Genomic DNA, 19,021 nt, shown 5'->3' with positions numbered 1-19,021 from the left:
CAGGAAGAGCGAGGTGATAAGACGAGGGGCTACAATCCCTGCCCACTTATCCTCCTCCAGAGCAGACGTGTCACTCTGGGAAAAGTGGGCCACCAGCCTCCTCTTCCCTCAGCTCAAGCAGAGGAATACAGAGGTCCCCTTAGAACTTAGAACACTGCCTGTCACACAGTGTGAGTGTGTGTGTGTGTGAGAGAGAGAAAGACAGTTTGGCAGAGCACACAGATCTTTTCAGTTACAGTCTTTTTCCCCCAAAACTTGAGCTGTTGCTAGACTTTTTTCTTCTGAAAACTGATGTTGCAGAGAAGTCTGAAACCAAACTGGCTTTGTTGCCTTCAAGCGCAGTGGTTAAGAGCTCTGGTCAGACCGCCTCGCTTTGTGTCCTGGCTCTTTGACTTGCCCGTGATGTGCGACATTGGGCAAAGTGACTTGACCTCTCTGATCCTTACTGTTGTCCTCTGTACAGTGGGGCAGCTCCTAGACCTCCCTGTCGTGGACCCTTGGGATCTCTTAGCCAGACCAGCCTTCCTCTCTTTTCTTCGTCTGTTTCTTCTCACTCTAACCTTTTAGTTCTAGTGGGACTTCTAGTCACAGTACCCTCAGCCCCTGCTTGAATATCACTCCATCCTCTTGCCCACCGTCATGGATCCAAGGGCGAGCATAGAACATAAACAACCGGTATCCTTCTGTGGGGAAACCGGAAGAGGGACTCTGTCTTCTGGGGCAGCTGAGCTGGGACACTGTGAGCCCAGAGCTGCCTGTGTGCATCTGGGGGAAGCCTGCCTGCTCCCACGCGCGATGAGAGAGCTGAGGCAGCTGGAGGGCAGAGGGATCCTGACAAGATGGGCCGAGTCGCTGAATCCAGTCCACTTAACGGCCAGCACCACCATTTTATTGGAAGGCTATGAGGGTTAAATGAGAGAATTCATGGAAAGTAACATGTGGCGTGTGGAACTCAAGCCCTCCATTAATGATCACTTGTTTTCTCCTCCCTGAATGAAGGCAGGGCTCTCCCCCCAACCACCACCTCCCCTGCCCCTTATTAAACATTGTTGCCAAATGTCTCTGTGGGCAGGTAGTTAATTTCCTGTGAACCGAGGTGAGTTCTTTCAGTCCACAGATACAGATCTTCCTCTAGTTTAGGAAGACCTTCTTCTCAAAGAGCTTTCATCCTACGCCTTGGTGGGAACAGCGAGTCCCTGGTGCTGGGGCTGACGCTCTGTTCTTCCTATCTTTATCTTTGTCCTCCTCTGCCTGATGAGTTCCTGGAGGCGTGGACGTAGTCGGCAGTGTTAATCTCAATAGCGGTTGACTTCTTCCTTGTTCTACCCCCAACTCCCGGGGCCACAGAAGCCCAGGCAGCAGAACTCCTTGCTTACATAAAGCCTACTCCTTTATGCTGGGTGGTTGTGGAGAAGGCTTCAGCTGTTTCCCGGGCCAGGCCTGCTGTCTTTCTAGCAGCAGTACCAGCAGGTACCTGCCATACACTACTTCTCAGTGATAGACTTCAGGCAAAGTTATGGGGACGAGGGCAACTATGCAGGTTCCACAGACCCCTTATGTGCAGGCCTAGCCTGGGCGCTAGTAAGGAAATGCAGAATCTCAGGCCCCAAACTGGACTCACTACGTCACAGGAAGCCTTTCTCACAACATTCCCAGGCGATTTGTGTGCCCATTTGAGAAGCCTGGCTCCAAAGCACAGGCCACTTTAACCCTTTTATTCATAGTCCTTTTTTTGGAGTGGGGAGATCTAATCACAAGTCATTCTTCATAGCGAAATCCTTCCCAGACTCCTCACCAGCCCACATCATGTCATGTTCTTTTTACTGCTTACTTCATCTTCATGTGAAATTTCCCTTACTGTCACTACCATAAAGTGGGGGCTCTATTACCAAGGACTAGGAATCTTATATGCACAATTCATACTTTATTGAAACTTTAATTTTACTAGGTCAGATTCCTGCTGTGTCCTTGGCTCGCCTCACCTTTTGGAGAATTACGAAACTTGCCACATTTCTGCCAGATGCTTCTTCCTGTTTTGTTCTCAGTTTGGGCCGTTTGTTTCTATTTGCTTGATGTTTGTATGCAAAAACAATCAAAAAACATTTGTGGTTTATGTAAACACAGAGCACAATTCAAATTTGTTCCATATGAGATTCTCTGACTAATAATTCTAATGTCCTGTATTGCTCTAAGGTTAAGGTTGAATTATCATTTCTTTTTAGCATATTTATTGAATGTGTTTTGGGGTGAAAAGTCGTTATGTCATTAAAAAGAAGTCTTTGTTCAAAATGTGGAAAATTTTTCAAGAGCTGCTTTAACAAATGTTGCTAGCTGAAAGGTCATTCTGTAAGATAGTTATGTTCTTGGCAAAAATTTAAAAGCACAAGCACATCAAGAATTGGCCAAGGAATGGGGAACTGGGAATTCTCTTCTGCTGGAGGGAATGTATATTAGTACAGTCATTTTGGAAAGTAATACTGAAAATGTGCCACATGCAGCAATTTTACTTCTTTGATACTCAAAGAGAAAGTTTTTATAAATATGGGCAAAGATGTATTAAAGGATGTACTAGAATTTCTTAAAGTACTATTGGTGTGTGGGCCACTTGTTTATGTTATCACCTGAGCTCGTGGTTAAACTGTAAATTCCTCAGCTGTATACTGTACCTACTAAAAATAAGAATTTCTAGGAATTGAGGCCCAGGAATTCACATCTTTAACAATGTGTTCCCTTCCAAATTTGAAAGGCATTGCTGTTTTCCTAATATGTAGTCTAATTTTATTTCTTTTAGTGCTTATTCTTATTGTTTTGAAAATAAGTGGTATTATATGGTCCACAGAAAAGTGAGAAAAGAAGCAACTAGTATCTGTAATGCTTGCCCTTCTCCAAAGATTCTTTGAAAATTTGAAGGTAATGTTTTTCCTTCTATGTTTATATATGTTTGTTTTTTAAACTTGCTACGGAAAATTTCAAATATATGCACAAAGAGAATAATGTAGCAAGCACCCATGTGCGTATCGTACGGCTTCAACGATTGTTTGCTCAACTGCAATCTTCTTTCAATTTTATCCACTGCTCAACCTCAACCTCTTTTCCACTCACCCTCTTTGAAGACCATCTCTGACAGCATATCATTTTATCTGTAAATATTTTGATAATATATCTCTAAAAGATAAGGACTCAAAGATATGATCACACCATCTATACACCTAAACCAGATTAACAATAATTTATGTCAGCATTTATCTGGTTAGTGTCGATAACAATCCAGTCAGTGTTCCCATTTCTCTAATTGTCTGATTTTTTTATACTTACTTGACTTAAGATTCGGATGAAGTTCATACACTTCAGTTGACTGAGATATCTTTTGTCGCTTTTCTCATCTGTTGGTTTCCCCTCCAATGTTTTTTGACTTATAATTTATTTATTGAAGAAAGAAGATCCCATAGTGTTTCCTACCATCTAGATTTTGTCGACTACATCCCTGTTGTTTCATTGGTATATTTCTCTGTTCTTTTATTTCCTGTAAATTGGCAGAGAAAGCTAGTGGGTTGATTAGGTTCAGGTTTCATTTTTTTTCACCGATGCACTGTGTATTTCCGTCATGAGGCATATGTCTGGTTGTTACTCTAGTTAGCAGCTATTGATGATCATTGTTCAGATCCATTGATTTATTAGTGGTTGCAAAATGGTGATATTCTATCAAGTCTTCTTCATATATTGTAGGGATACTTATTCAGTTCAGTTCAGTTCAGTCCCTCAGTCATGTCCAACTCTTTGTGACCCCATGGACTACAGCACGCCAGGCCTCCCTGTCCATCACCAACTCCTGGAGTTTACTCAAACTCATGTCCATTGAGTCGGTGATGCCATCCAACCATCTTATCCTCTATCTTCTCCTTCTCCTCCTTCCTTCAATTTTTCCCAGCATCAGGGTCTTTTCAAATGAGTCAGTTGTTCACATCAGGTGGCCAAACTATTGGAGTTTCAGCCTCAGCGTCAGTCCTTCCAATGAATACTCAGGACTGGTTTCCTTTAGGATGGACTGGTTGGATCTCCTTGCAGTCCTAGGGACTCTCAAGAGTCTTCTCCAATACCACAGTTCAAAAGCATCAGTTCTGTGGCACTTAGCTTTCTTTGTAGTCCAATTCTCACATCCATACATGACTATTGGAGAAACCATAGCTTTGACTAGACAGATCTTTGTTGGCAAAGTAATGTCTCTGCTTTTTAATATGCTGTCTAGGTTGGTCATAACTTTTCTTCCAAGGAGTAAGCGTCTTTTAATTTCATGGCTGAAATCACCATCTGCAGTGATTTTGGAGCCCCCCAAAAAGTCTCTCACTGATTCCATTGTTTCCCCATCTATTTGCCATGAAGTGATGGGACCAGAAGCCATGATCTTCGTTTTCTGAATGTTGAGCTTTAAGCCAACTTTTTCACTCTCCTCTTTCACTTTCATCAAGAGGCTCTTTAGTTCTTCTTCACTTTCTGCCATAAGGGTGGTGTCATCTGCATATCTGAGGTTATTGATATTTCTCCCAGCAATCTTGATTCCAGCCTGTGCTTCATCCAGCCCAGCATTTCTCATAATGTACTCTGCATATATGTTAAATAAGCAGGGGGACAATATACAGCTTTGATGTACTCCTTTCCCAATTTGGAACCAGTCTGTTGTTCCATGTCCAGTTCTAACTATTGCTTCCTGACCTGCATACAGATTTCTCAAGAGGCAGGTCAGGTGGTCTGGTATTCCCATCTCTAAGAATTTTCCCCAGTTTGTTGTGATCCACACAGTTAAAGGCTTTGGCATAGTCAATAAAGCAGAAGTAGATGTTTTTCTGGAACTCTCTTGCTTTTTTGATGATCTAACAGATGTTGGCAATTTGATCTCTGGTTCCTCTTCCTTTTCTAAATCCACCTTGAACATCTGGAAGTTCACAGTTCATGTACTGTTGAAGCCGGGCTTAGAGAATTTTGAGCGTTGCTTTGCTAGCATGTGAGATGAGTGCAATTGTGTGGTAGTTTGAACATTCTTTAGCACTGCCTTTCTTTGGGATTGAAATGAAAATTGACCTTTTAGTCCTGTGGCCACTGCTGAGTTTTCCAAATTTGCTGGCATGTTGTGTGCAGCACTTTAACAGCATCATCTTTTAGGATTTGAAATAGCTCAACTGGAATTCCATCACCTCCACTAGCTTTGTTCGTAGTGATGCTTTCTAAGGCCCACGTGACTTTGCATTCCAGGATGTGTGGCTCTAGGTGAGTGATCACACCATCGTGATTTTCTGGGTCGAGAAGATCTTTTTTATATAGTTCTGTGTATTCTTGCCACCTCTTCTTAATATCTTCTGTTAGTTCCATACCATTTCTGTCCTTTATTGTGCTCATCTTTGCATGAAATGTTCCCTTGTTATCTCTAGTTTTCTTGAAGAGATCTCCAGTCTTTCCCATTCTATTGTTTTCGTCTATTTCTTTACGCTGATCAATGAGGAAGGCTTTCTTATCTCTCCTTGCTATTCTTTGGAACTCTGCATTAACATGGTCCACTGGAGAAGGGATACTTCTATTAAAAGAATATTCCCTTCATCAACTATTTTTTTTAACTTGAAGTATAGTTCATACAGGGCTTCCCTAATAGCTTAGTTGGTAAAGAATCTGCCTGCAATTCAGGAGACCCTGGTTTGATTCCTGGGTTGCGAAGATCTGCTGGAGAAGGGATAGGCTACCCACTCCAGTATTCTTGGGCTTCCCTTGTGGCTCAGCTGGTCAAGAGTCCACTTGCAATTCGGGAGACCTGGGTTCAGTCCCTGGGTTGGGAAAGTCTCCTGGAGAAGGGAAAGGCTACCCACTTCAGTATTCTGGCTATTTCAGTATAGTTCATACACGATAAATACTTGATCTTTCCCTTTACTAGTTTTTAAAATAATGGTTGGTTCTCTGCATGGATGTGTACTAAGTTGTTTTAGTCGTGTCCAACTCTTTGCGACCCTATGGACTGTAGCCCACCAGGCTCCTCTATCCATGGGATTCTCCAGGCAAGAATACTGGAGTGGGTTGCCATGCTCTCCTCCAGGGGATCTTGCCAACCCAGGGATCAAACCCCTGTCTCTTGCTTCTTCTGCATTGGCAGGTGTGTTCTTTACCACTAGTGCCACTTGGGAAGCCTGGTTAGTTCTCTGGTATTCTCCAAAGGTGATCATATTTTAGATGTCAAGATACAGTTCACATGCTATAAAATTCACTAGTTTCTAGTATATTCACAAAGTTGTGCGACCGTCACCACTAGGTGATCATTTTTAAAAGCCTCAGTATAAACTCAGGGACATAAATGATGTATTTTGATCCAAAGCAATTATTCTTTTAACATTCAATTGTTTTTCATCTTTAGCCAGCTGGAGCCTCTTTAAACTGGCTCCTGAGACCTTCTGACACTTTCTTTCTTTGCTTTCTTTTATGAGAAGATATCGCTGGTTCATCTTGTACTGTTCTGCTCCAGCCCAGGAATCAGTCATTTCTCCCAGAAACCCTGGTCCTGTAGTGGGAAATTATATATAGAGATCCCAGTCTGGGTGCCTGGGGTGCTCATCATTACTGGTTATTGTTTCTAGACCTCATATATTGATTTTTACCTCGTCAGTGGAGCTAATCTGTTTGCTTTGTCCTATGATTTATAATCCATGAGGTAGAATTTAGCTATTAGTAATTTTCAGGAATTAAACAGTGTCTTATTCAACTAATGATTTGTGTGAAAAATACTGTTCGAAAACCACCTAATTGTTACTCAGTGTTTATTTTAAAATTATTTCCCTTGGGTAGGGTGGTTTAAAGATTCAGAGTAAAAATTCTTACTTGGCATTAATTATAGTCAGCTGAATTCCAACATGATGCAACGTGTTCATGTTAAGTATAACTTAAGTATCAAGTACCAGATAAATGATAAATTTTTATAGGGCATGCTTAGTTCAATAAAACTTAAGTTCTTGCTAGGGGAAAGTAAATGCTTTTTTAACCTTTGGGATATAATATAATGAATTATCACAACTTTATTCAAGAAGGTCTATATTTCTCATAAGCTAGTAATTTATTGTTTCATATTTGGATTTCTGTCAGTCAGTGATGAGAAATGAAAAGCAACAGCTTCTTTTTTTCTTTTTTTAACAGCTTCTTTTCTGAATAATCTTTTTCTGAAGAGATGATTGAAAGGCCTTGTATTATTCCTGGCTCAAGGACCCATAAACATGTCAGGGATTTTTAGTTAAGTTATTAAAACACTGTCGAAACCTTGAGTAGTTGCTTTTAACTATCTGATATACATTAACAGCTCTGAAGGAACAAATAAATTTTAGCACTTAACCAAAATCCCTTTGACTGCTTTGAAACCATCTCGTTTGTATTCACAGCATATGCCTTTGAAATGTTCTGCTCTCAATCTCCCTAAATAAAATTTCACTTTATTGTGTGTTTATTTAAGTGAGAAAATGAAAGCACTTAAGAATGTTTGTATTCAGCCATACACAGCCTCCTTATTCTTAGTTCCCCAAGGGCAAGCACCATATCTTTTTACTCCCTGTGCCCAGAATTCTCTAGGTCCCTAATACTAAAACAACAAAAAAAGTATGAGTGCAAGAGAGGCTGCAGTAGGTCCCTTAAATGCAAGGTCTCAGGTGCTTAATCACTTAGTGCTTGATTATCAAATGCTTTCAGTGATTTTAGGTGTCTTCAGGGTCCTACTGTGAATATTTTCACAACCTATATTTTGTGTTTTATATAATATGGAACAATCTCCTTTTTAAAAAATATATTTATTTCTTTTTCGGCTGTGCCGGGTCTTAGTTGTGGCATGTGGGATCTAGTTCCCTGATCCTGGGCCCCCTGCATTGGGAGCATGGAGTCTTAGCCACTGGGCCACCAGCAAAGTCCCAACATTGCACCATCAAACAATTTCTGATCTCTGCTGTTCATACTTCCTTTGCGACTTCACTTTTATAACATGAGAATTTTGTATTAAATGTAGTTCCAGTGAAATGATTTTTATCATATACTGTTTCTTACAGCCTTCTGTAAATGGATTTGAAATACCTTTTTAAAAATGCAAAAAAAAATTATAGCTGACCTCATCTGTACAATCATCCATAGACTAATCTTTGTTGGACTTCAATAATGGTCTGTTAAATATAATTAATAGGACTAGGCCATCCTTTCCTTGTTTCCCATCAAAGTTAACAGTCTTTTAAAAAATATATTTATTTTTGGTTGTGCTAGGTCTTAGTTGCAGGGATGTAGGATCTAGTTCCCTGACCAGGGATTGAACCCATTCCTCCACATCTGGAGCAGGGAGTCTTAGCCACTGGGACCACCAGGGAAGTCCCGTAACAGTCTTTTTATGGATGAAAGGCAATGGCAAAAGGCTCTTTAAAAGTATCTGTACCTAAACTGCTTTTGGCTTTTTAAATTGAGTAAACATCTTTTTTATGTTCCTTGACACTTTTTCCTCAAGTGCTAGTGGACTTAGAAGTATTGGAGGGTAATTATGGAAGAACTAGAACAAGAATATTGACATTAGGTTGTGTCCTATGTTGCTTAGTTACATGACTGATGAGACCCGTTCTTGACATGTCATAGCATTAAAAGGAGGCCCTTGGAAAGTACCTATTAAATGCTGGTTACCAATATTTTGAAACCATATTAGTGTGGGTATACAAGCAATTTTTCACTTTTTTAACTTGAAAAAATACTAGTTTTATTTACCTTTCTGTGAATAGTCAGTATCTGAGCCCAGTGGAATTTTCTATAAATGATGACATGTCATTTATCATTTAATTGCTTGAAAAAAATCAAGCTTAAAGCCTTGAGAGAAAATTTACCATCAAGTACATTTTCAGAGAGTACTTCTTACTGTACCTTTGCTTTTCCTTTTTGAAAGCAACTTTATAGTTTTAAGAGGTCTGAAGGAAAGGACAAATTGCATTCTGGGAGTTTTAAAAAGTCATCACGGGATACTAAAATAGAAGGCCTCTATATTTGAAGAGATTTCACACTAATATGCTGTTTGCTTTATAACTTTTGTGTTCTTTACTGTTTAGAAGTATCTTTAACATTTAGTGAGCTGAACAAAGAAATAAAGCATATCAGATTCGAATTAATGTAATGGCTACATTATTTAGCGTTTAACTAATAAGTTTTAAACATAGTTTGGGTTCACTATGGAAAAAGCATACCAATTTCAGTAGCGAAATTGCAAAATACACATTTTTGGAGTTGATAAATGTTTTATTTACTCAAATACATATTTTTCTGTCTCTTTAAACTTTGAAAGGCTTAAGTAGTTTGTAAAAAACACCCATATCGCCATTCTGCTGCTCCCTCTAGATTTATTAAAGAATGTGAAAAATTATTTAGTTATGAAACAATCACACAAGACATATATTTCAGACTCCCCAACCGTGAAACAGATATAGAGAAAATATACGTTAAGAATTGCTGTTCGTTGCCATGTGCGAAACAAGTTTCAAAATGTGACACGTAACACTTTTTATTTTTTCCGCCATAATCAATTAGGTTTTCTGAACGTTTATTAAAAAGAAAAAATTAAACGGTTGTTACGTGCTCTAGGATAACCCTTCTCCCCCTCCTTTTGCCCACACACCCATTTAGACTGGCAAGCCTATTTTCATTTTATTTCAAAGTTGCTTTTTTTTTTTTTAAGCGAAGGCAGGGGATAGTGGGGGTTGCTAAATTTATCTTCTTCTCCAGCCACAGGGATGAAGAAAACACATTTACTGCGGGCGGGGGTCTGAGGGCCTGCAAACAACTCGAGCAGGCGCCTGGGCCAGGACCGGCGCGGAGAGGCGGTAGGTCTCCGGGGAGGGCCCGGGGGCCGGCCGCGGCCCTCGGGAGATGGTGAGGGGCGGCCGGGCCGGTTGCGGGCCGCTTGCCTCTCCACGGGGTCGGCAGACCACGGCCCCACGCGGGCTTTTACGGCCGAGGCGGCGGCAGCGGCGCGTGTGTAGCGGCGGCGGCGGCGGCGGCGGGCGGGAGCGCGGAGGAGGTGGAAAGAAGGGGGGCGCTGTCACGGAGACTGCGGCCGCCGGAGACCCCGCCGCAGCGAGGCCACTGGGCTCCCCGGTCGCGGAGCGTGAGCGCGCCGACCGGGGCGCCAGGGGGACACACCGGGCGAAGGAGGGGGCCTATCTATCCTTCCGCATTTTCCTGGGTTTTTCTCCCGGGCGGTGACGTGACGTGCTGACGGCGGGCCCGTGCCGGGGAGCTGGGCCGCTTTTTGTCAGCTCCGAACTCGGCCCCTCCTCCCTCCCTCCGCCCGCCCCACCAGCCGGAGCCCGGCCCAGTGCTCCAGAGAAAGGCCGGCCTGCAGCACCCGCCACCGTCGCCGACCGCCCGCACGCCCGTCCGGTGAGTTCCGGGCGCCGCCGCGGCCGTAGGGCCTAGCCTGCGCGCAGGGGCCTGGTCCCGGCCTGGTCGGCGGCCCGCGTGGCGCCCTTCCGCGCTAGGCCGGGCGGTGTGGCGCGCGGCGCCGAGCAGGCCCCAAGGAGGCCGCAGTTAGGCCCGGGGAGGAGCCCGGCTGCCTCGAGCGGCGGCGGAGGCGCGCTCCGCAAACGGGCGGGCGTTGGGGGAGGGTTGCCCGGTGGCCCTGGAGACGGCCGAGGGGCCCCGGGTCGGTGTCGCGGCCGGCCTGGGGCATCTTGCGGGGGTGAGGCCTGGCAAGGAGGCGAAGGCTGCAGGCGTGAGGTGAAGGCCGCAGGCCGGCCGGGCCGATTTTCGCTATGTAAATATCGACGGGGGGGGAGGGACGGGGGACAAGATGGCGGCACCTCGGCGCCTGCTACAGGGGACGGTTGAGGGGGTTGCCGGGAGGGGGAGCCGCCATCTTGAAGGCGGCGTCTGAAGAGAAAATTCCGCTACAGCCCGTGAGGGGGGGTGGGAGAGCGGGCGGCGGCGGCGGCGGCTCCGGTGACGGGTCCCGGAGGCCCGGCACGGCAGCGTGTGCGTGCGGAGGGGGCGTGCTCGCTCTCCACAGCGGCCATTGCCCTCGCCGCCATGATGGGCGCTCGGGCTCCAGGCGCTCGGCGGCAGCGCCACCTTCCTGCCCTGCCTCCCGCAGCCCCGTGACTGGCTCCTGCTTCCGCTGTATTTTAACTGAGCTGCCGCAGGCGGCCATAGCTGGCGCCCGGGTGCCGGTGCCATCTCGTCCCTCAGGTCCCTTCCCCCGCGCTGGTAGTCATTTGAGGGTCGTCCGGACGGATGGCCGCCCAGGCTTGTGGATTCATCACGCAAAAGGGACCCCAAGACATTTTTCAATTTTTACCACATCGAAGTCACACGTGACTGTTAGGGTGCCCTAGATGCAGTTGTTTTCCAACAATCACTGTCTTCTCGAGTAAAAAAACTAAGGAGTAAAAAAAAAAAAAACATTGATAGGTAAGAAGTTCTTACCACTTTTATGCTGTAAGGGATAAGTGCAAATTGCACAGCACGGAAACGGAGGAATGAAAAATCTTACGGAGTCATTTGAATTTCATTAATTCGGCAACAGCTTTCTAGCAAAGATACAGTTAAGCTCTTAGCGATCTGTTGGTAGCACTTTTTTTTTCGGCCAGGAGTAAGAAAAGGGCAGAAGTTTTATATTCTTACTGAAGAACAGCATAAAGTGATGCAGTGCTGTTCCTGTACCTGGTACGGTATTCAGTTTTTCTATTTGATGTGAAAAATTCTACGGTGCAGTTCCACCTTGTAAGTAGTTTTGATTGCATACTCTACTCTCCCGTGAACTCGGAGCCCGAAAGATTAAAAAGATTCTTGTAGTGCAGACGCCGACTCCAAGAAGTTCGTTGTTCAGAGGCAGATGAGGTGAGATGTACTGAGGTGGTGCGGGGAAGGTACAACCAGTTATTGGGGTTTCAGAGGAAAGCCAAGTTAGGTCACATTTTGAGGTTACTGAAGGATGGGTAGGACTTTGACGGAGATGGGGGTGGGGAAAGGGCGTTTCAAGGGTGAACGTTTCTTACAGAAAACAGCAAGTGTGTATAATTTGGCTGGAGTAGATGGTGTAGGTAGGGGAGTGGTGGCTAAGGTAGATGGAGCTTGCTTTGCAGGTAGAGAGGCTTATACTTGATGGGAAAGGCCCAGAGAGCCCTCAAGTATCAAGAGTGATGACGCACCTGAGCCTGGCTTTATAGTCTCTTGGTCCTTCCGCTGGCCTCAGAAGTTTCAAAGTTGAGATATAATGAGAGTAGCAAGTTAACCTTGAAAAGCAGTGTTTCACTACAGGAATGATTATCAAGAATGTTCGGAAGTTCAGCCAATTTTGCTACTTAAAAAAAAAATTTGTTATAGATAACTGCTCCTTTTTCTTGTCCTAATTTCTCACTTCGAGTAACCTTTTGTTCAAGAGTTGCTATAATTTCTGTAATAAACCAATGGGGAGGGACTTCTAGCTGTTCATTTACCGTGGTTGAACATTACAGGATCAGTGCTGTGGGTTACTTTACCAAAAGGAGGAATGAACCTGTAAGTATCCCCATGGTGATTATTAAAGAAGTCAGTTTTAATGATGATTAAAAAGGCAGCAGCCTTCAGATGGCTTTTTTGGAATCCCTATTTTTCTGCTTGGTAAGAGGAACCACCTTTTTGATTAAGAGGGTAACTAAGGCTGTTCGCTACACTAAGCCTTCTCATGTTTTGATTAATATTTGAACTAGTCTAGATGCACATTTTGGGAATGTGTTTCCTAGAATTTTACGATAACGTAAATTTATAGGTAGCATAAATATTCATTAGAAAGTTGTTTCACTTTTTCCATTTTTTTTTTTTTAAGAGTCTCATGTTGATTGTAAAGGGCCGTGGGTTAGAAACGTTTGAGACAGTGCGTTGTAGGAGGCGGACTCTTAAGCAAGATACTAAGGTGGGCTGTGGTTGTTGAGATGGTAAAGGTAAACGTAAACTTGAAAGAACCAGTTGCTTTGTATCTTGACAACTGGGAAACACATAGAACTCTAAAAGAGAGACTTGTTATTGCTGCACATGCAGTACAGCAGCAGTGGATGTTCCAGTACAGCAAGAGTGGATGAATAAGATTCAGAGTTGGACTCAAGTTGTATAGTTAGGAGGACAGACATCTGTGGTTTAAAACTGGTGGAACACTGGCCATCTTGGATAAACTAAGTGTTGATTTTCAATTTGTGTGTCTTTCAGATAGATGCAAGTTTGCCTTTTTTAAAAAGCATACTCATAATGCATTGAAGAAAAACTTTGGTAAATGCTTCTTTCCTAAACCCATCTAGACTTTTATTGCCCCTGGTGTCCTTGTTTGTATTATTTGTGTTTGTGTACACTGGCAATTCCTGACTTCTCTTTTTTACTCTTTAACTCCTCAACCTGTCCTTTAAACCACTCAGCCTCAGCAGAGATTACCTAATCGTTTACTTAGGCCAGAGAGATAGACGACTGTCAGATATAAGCAATTGAATTTCCTTCCTGCCACTTGAAACTCTTCCTTTGTCTCTCCTTAGGCTGTCCTCCTGTTCTTCGCTTGCAGGAAGAATTGGCCCCCTTCAGGCCCAGACGCTCTGCCTGTGGGATCCACCGGTCCCAAAGGATGGAGCTCTGTCAGTGTGCTTCTGCCACTTGCATCTTTGCCCTCTAACTGCTGGTGCCTTTCCCTGTCCTTAAAAACATTCCTGGGTTTGCTCATCTTAAAAAAACTTCAGCTGTTTTTCCTTTCACCAGCACTTTTATTTCTGTTCATCCCACTCTTCCTAGATCCGATACTTCCCCAATTGGGAAGCTTTTCCACAGCATGTCAGCAGGTGTATCTCGTAAAAGTGTCTGTGTCTCAGAAACTCGGTGCCTTCTCTGTCTTCTGGATGGGATTTTCCTCCAGGTCAGTCATCCATGCTGTTTTCTTGAATCTTTTCCCGTGGTTTTGGTGCCCTTTACAATGCCCGCCCTCTTTTCTAGTTTCTCATCTGGCATTTCCAGTTGCCTATTAATCACCTCTATTCAGGTGTCTAACATGGCTGAAACCAGATTTATCTGGAACACAGTAGATGCCCAGTACTGTTTATTGGGGGGATGAGGAATTGTTCTTTAAACCCAGAGCCCCTAAAATAACTCCTGCTGCTAGCTTGTTTTCTTTCTTTTATGGCACCATCATTTTTCCAGGCTTCTTATTCTGTCTCATATAGCAGTGTCGGTGTGTTTTAATTTAGCATGTAACCTATTCTGTTTTAGCTGTGTATTTATATTTTTGTTATCTTTTCTAAACCTGTAGAGACAGGTTCTCATTTATCCTTGTCCCAGAGCATTACCTGGCACATAGTAAAGACAGTTACCTAAAAACAATTATCTCAATTATTGGGTGCAGAGAATTGTATGTAGTTGGGTAGTTTTCAACTATTAAAGTATCTTGTCTAGTCATCGTGTTCTTTGACCAAGGGGTGTATGTAGTAAGACATACCACATAAGCTGAGTAATCCCCACTGCTTAAACTTGGGGTTAATATAGTCGGTCTCCTCTTATTCCTGTCAAATTATTTTCCAAAGAATTTTTTTTTATAAAATCCAGGAATCTTGTAACTATATTTTACTCAAAGGGAGGTGCATTTTGAGGAAGCTACATGACCTTGAAAATAAAACCATTAGGATTTAAAAAAATTTAAAATTTTAAAATTATGAAATATCTCCGATTTACTAAAAAGCAAGTATCACTTAGATTTAACAGATCTTAAATATCTTACACGTATTTTTTTCATAACTTGCTTTGTGTTTAAAGAAAACCTCACAGATTATAAAGAGTGCCTCCCTATCCCATTCCTGTCTTTTCTTTTCCAGAAATAACCACTGTCCTACTACGTATGTACCAGAAACAATATTAGGTACTGCTTTGTGTGTTTTAACTTTACATATATGGTATCGTACTGTGTTGATCATTTTATATATATTTTTTCACTTCGCAAAGTGTTTTTTGAGATTTTTTTCATGCTTGTATGTGAATCTAGTTTAGCGATTCTCAGAGTGCTCCAGGAATTCCCAGGGATCCTTGAGATTCTTCCAGCCTCATTCTTTTGTGCACTGCACAAGTACTGTACAAAGGCGCCACGAAACATGATGTCATGATAGATGGAACACAGACGCAGTTATGGGAATCCAGCTGTCCTCTATTAAGCCTGTCTTTGAAGAGATTTGCCGAAATGTAAAACAGTGCTACTCTTTTCACAATTTTTTTGTTTTGAAAAATAGTTATTTAAAAATCAGTGTTCATGTTTACATACAGTGGGTTGATTTTCTATCAACTAATAAATCTTTTTAAGATGTCTCGGATTTAATTTCTAACATAAACATGTCTAGATAGAACCCACATAAACAAAAACTCTTTGAGGTCTTCAATTTTTGAGAGTGTAAAGAGGTCCCGAGTCCAAGAAATTTGAAAACCACTGATATACTTCATTCATTTTACTTATATTTTAATGTGTATATATACTGTGGTTTATTTATCTGTTCTTAGGGAGGAGCCATTAGGTGGTTAGCAGTTTTCTGCAATTTCAAACAATGTGGCCCTGAGCATCCTAATAGGGGGTTCTTCTCTCTTGAGACTGTGGAAGTCGAGTGGCTACATTCAAGAGTCAGCACATTTGTCAATTGTATTGGGAATTGTCGAATTGTGCTCCATTTGACATCCCCACCAACTGTGTATGAGCCTCTATTTCTCCAGACCACTGCCAAAAGATTAGACTTTGCAGTTTTCTCCAGTCTTTTGGGTAAAAATGGTATCTCATTGCTGTTGTCATTTTGCATTTCTTAGATTACTCATGTTGTTGAACTTTTTTTCCCATGTATTTACTGGCTGTATGAGTTTTCTGTGACTTACTTGTGCCTAACCTTGGCCCATTTTTTATTGGATTATTGCCTTTTCCTCATTGGTTTATGGTTATTCTCTTTATATTCTGAATATTAATGATGTGTAGTTTTACACACCGAAAAAACCATTTTCTAGTCTGTGGCTAATCTTTTAATTTTTGTGCAATGTTTTTTGTGTAGGACTTCTTAATGTGAAAGTAGTCAGTTTTCTCCGTTTTTTTTTTTTTTTAATACATGTCTTATGTTATATCAGCAAGAAATTCTTCCCTTGCCCCAAGGTCATAAGTGATATTGTACTTTTTTCATATTTAGGTCATTAATTCATCTGGAATTTTTTCTCTATTGTGTGATGTAGGGATCTAATCTTTTTAAATAAGTGTTCTTTTTCAGAGTTTTAAAGCTGTTTTCCTTCCTTTATTTTCAGGTCAGTTTGTTGGTTTGTATGAAAAACTGTTGGATTTTTATTGTATTTGCATCAAATTTACAGAATAATATATAGATAAATATAGATATATGCTAAATAGGGGAGCTGAGATTTGAGTCTTGGGTGTATTCTACTGCTTTTCATAAAGCTCTTGCACAGCTTTTAGATTTTTTGCTAGAAAAAATTTGTATAATTTTTGTTATTGTGAATATCTTTTAGATGTTGTTTCTAGTTATTGCTGATATATAGAGAGTACTATGGACTTAATGTATTGATAGTGTAACCTTGTTGAACTTGCATATTACTATATTTCATAGATTCTGAAGTACATTCCCCCTCTCCATTATATCTTACATCTCTCCCCCTCAGAGAGTCATATAGATCTTCAGTTGATAGTGTCCTGTAATCATGGTTGTCCTCCAATCGTGGTTGTCCATGTCTTGATGTTATCGTCTTTATATGCACGTACTTGGTCAGGACTCTTCATTTTGTCATCACTTAAATGAGTATGTGGATTGTTGTTTTGTAATTTCTTGCTCAGCAATACAACTGAAGGCAGAAGGAATTGTGAAGTGAGTGTCTTACCAGAAAGAAAATCCCATAGATAATAATGGAACATTTATGAAATGCTATATCACCAATACTCTTATTGGTAGAGGACAGTATTGTTAGGAAAAATTGAAGAGCTTTAAGTAGAAGAGCATTAGTAGAACCCTGAATGTGAAGTTTTAGGAGTACCCCTCTATCAATTTCTTTTGCTTCTATTTTTTCTTCTGTATATGCACAGGCTATGATGGAAATACATCTAAATCAGTCTAAAAGAATTGTCTTGATAAGTCTAAAATGAAATTTCTAGATGTTAAAGTGTAGTATCAGTTTAATTGACAGTGTATTTTCCTTAGTTGTAGGTAGAACAAGGATGCATCTTAAAACAGGTGGTATTTTTGGATTCAATGAAATGTGGGAGTTTATAATTTGTTTGTATTTTCTAAATACATAAGTGTATGTGAATAAAGATGTTTTATTTCTTCTTTTGATTCCTTTTTGCCTCTTTGTTTTTTGTTTTCTTTTTCTTCTACTTCATTGACTAACGCCTCCAGCACAGACTTGTATGAAAACATTGATAACAGGCATTATTGTCTAGGTACTTTAATGTTTAATGGAATGCTTCTAATATTTTATCATTAAAAATGATATTTTGGTGGGGTGTTTTTTTTTTGAAGGGGGTATGTATTGAGTATTTCTTTTTGAAACAAGTTGTGTTTAATAGAGATGATCTGTTTCTGGAAAGTTAGAATTCATCTGTGAAGTTGTCTTTGCCTGGTGTCTTTTTTTTTCTGAATTGTTTTTTGATTAATAGTTTTTTTTATGGTGATAGGTCTTTTGGCTTTTCTTGAGTTTTCTTTATACAAAATAAATTATTACAGAAAGATATGATATTTCAAATATATTGGTATAAAATATAGTCTTCTCTAATGACTTTAAAATGTCTAATTTCATTGATTTGTTCCTTTTTTTGATGAGTACTGCCAATAACTTGCCTATATTAAGGCTTTTAAAATAGTTCTTTTTATTGATCCTTTTTGTTTCTGCTCATGTGGTTAATATTTCTTTCTATCTTATTTGCATTTATTCTGACATTTTAAAAGTTTAATTTGAAGTTTAGCTCATTAGTTTTTTATCTCTACTGTTAAATGCCTTTAAAACTATAACATTTATTCTGAACTGTAACTGGATAGTGAATTTGATATGAATTGATTTTTTGTTATTTATATCTAAATGTATTGTGATTTTTATAATTTTCCAATTGCCCATTGAATTACTGAGACTTTCAAATTTATGGGATTTTTTTGGGGGGGGGTGTTATTATCTCTGTGACATTTCTGATTTTACTACTTTATAGTTGAGGGACGTTGATTAATACACAAAAATAAATTGTATTTCTCTATACCAACAACAAACAATTTGAAAATCAGATTTAAAAGCCAGTACAGTTGATTGATTGTTTCATATTTTTGTTTTAAAAGCCAGTAATAAGATCACAAAACATTCAATACCTTGAAATAAACTCAGTACAACTTACTAAGATCTTTAGTTAAAAAGCATTACTGAGAGGAAATGAAAGACGAGCTAATAAATGTAGAGAGACACAGTGTTCATGGATCATGAGTGTCCATATTATAAATATGTCAATTTTGACATACAGATTCAATGAAGTCCCAATCAAAACGCCAACAGGTATTTTTTTTTTTGATAGACCATATCAGGTTTATATGGAAATGCAAAGGGCCTGGAATAGCAAAGCCAGTCTTGAAAAAAAATGTTGGAAAACTTACACTACCATATATCAAAGCTTATTATAAAGTTATAATGATTAATGTAGTGGGTGCAAGGCTGAATTGGTCAGTGGAACAGAATAGTCTGAAAGTAGACCTATATATATGAGGTCAGTTGATTTACAACAAAAGTGTGTCGGGATTTTAATTGAATGTAGTAATCAAAGAAAATTAATATTACTGATCCAGTATATTGAAGAGCAAGATTGACTTTTCTTTGTATTTGTATTTTTTTTTTTAAATCCTGCTTAGTAGAGTTTTCAGTTATTCTTCTTATCGGTGGTATTTTACATTTTTAACTAGGGCATAAAAAAGCTTTTGTCTTACAAAAGAAAAGCCTTTGCCTTCAAGTATATTAATTTTGTATCAGCACACTTTTATGAATT

General features: G+C 40.6%; 2 protein-coding genes across 7 annotated transcripts in view; one reads left to right on the top strand and one right to left on the bottom strand.

Annotated features, from left to right (window-relative positions):
* The first annotated feature begins 9,362 nt into the window (after window positions 1-9,362).
* The window catches only part of ZFX (zinc finger protein, X-linked), a 35,744-nt gene continuing 26,085 nt past the window's right edge, over window positions 9,363-19,021 (top strand). The window contains exon 1 of one of the 6 annotated variants that reach the window (XM_018043810.1): window positions 9,363-9,854. The gene's annotated coding sequence lies outside the window, so the exon portion shown is untranslated. Of the gene's footprint in view, window positions 9,855-9,883; window positions 10,414-10,483; window positions 10,787-13,443; window positions 13,901-19,021 lie in introns of those variants that run through there. The other 5 variants (XM_018043816.1, XM_018043809.1, XM_018043815.1 and 2 more) reach the window with 5 other exon arrangements.
* Window positions 10,446-11,179, bottom strand: LOC108634305 (wiskott-Aldrich syndrome protein family member 2-like). The gene is made up of 2 exons (XM_018043702.1): window positions 10,924-11,179; window positions 10,446-10,840 (listed from the first exon to the last, which is right to left on the bottom strand). Exons 1-2 carry the CDS (start codon window positions 11,177-11,179, stop codon window positions 10,446-10,448), a joined length of 651 nt encoding a protein of 216 aa, XP_017899191.1.

This window comes from Capra hircus, assembly GCF_001704415.2.
Source record: "Capra hircus breed San Clemente chromosome X unlocalized genomic scaffold, ASM170441v1, whole genome shotgun sequence".
NCBI lineage: Eukaryota > Metazoa > Chordata > Mammalia > Artiodactyla > Bovidae > Capra > Capra hircus.
Note: the sequence above shows the minus strand (reverse complement) of the source record. Positions and strands in the feature narration are given on the sequence as shown.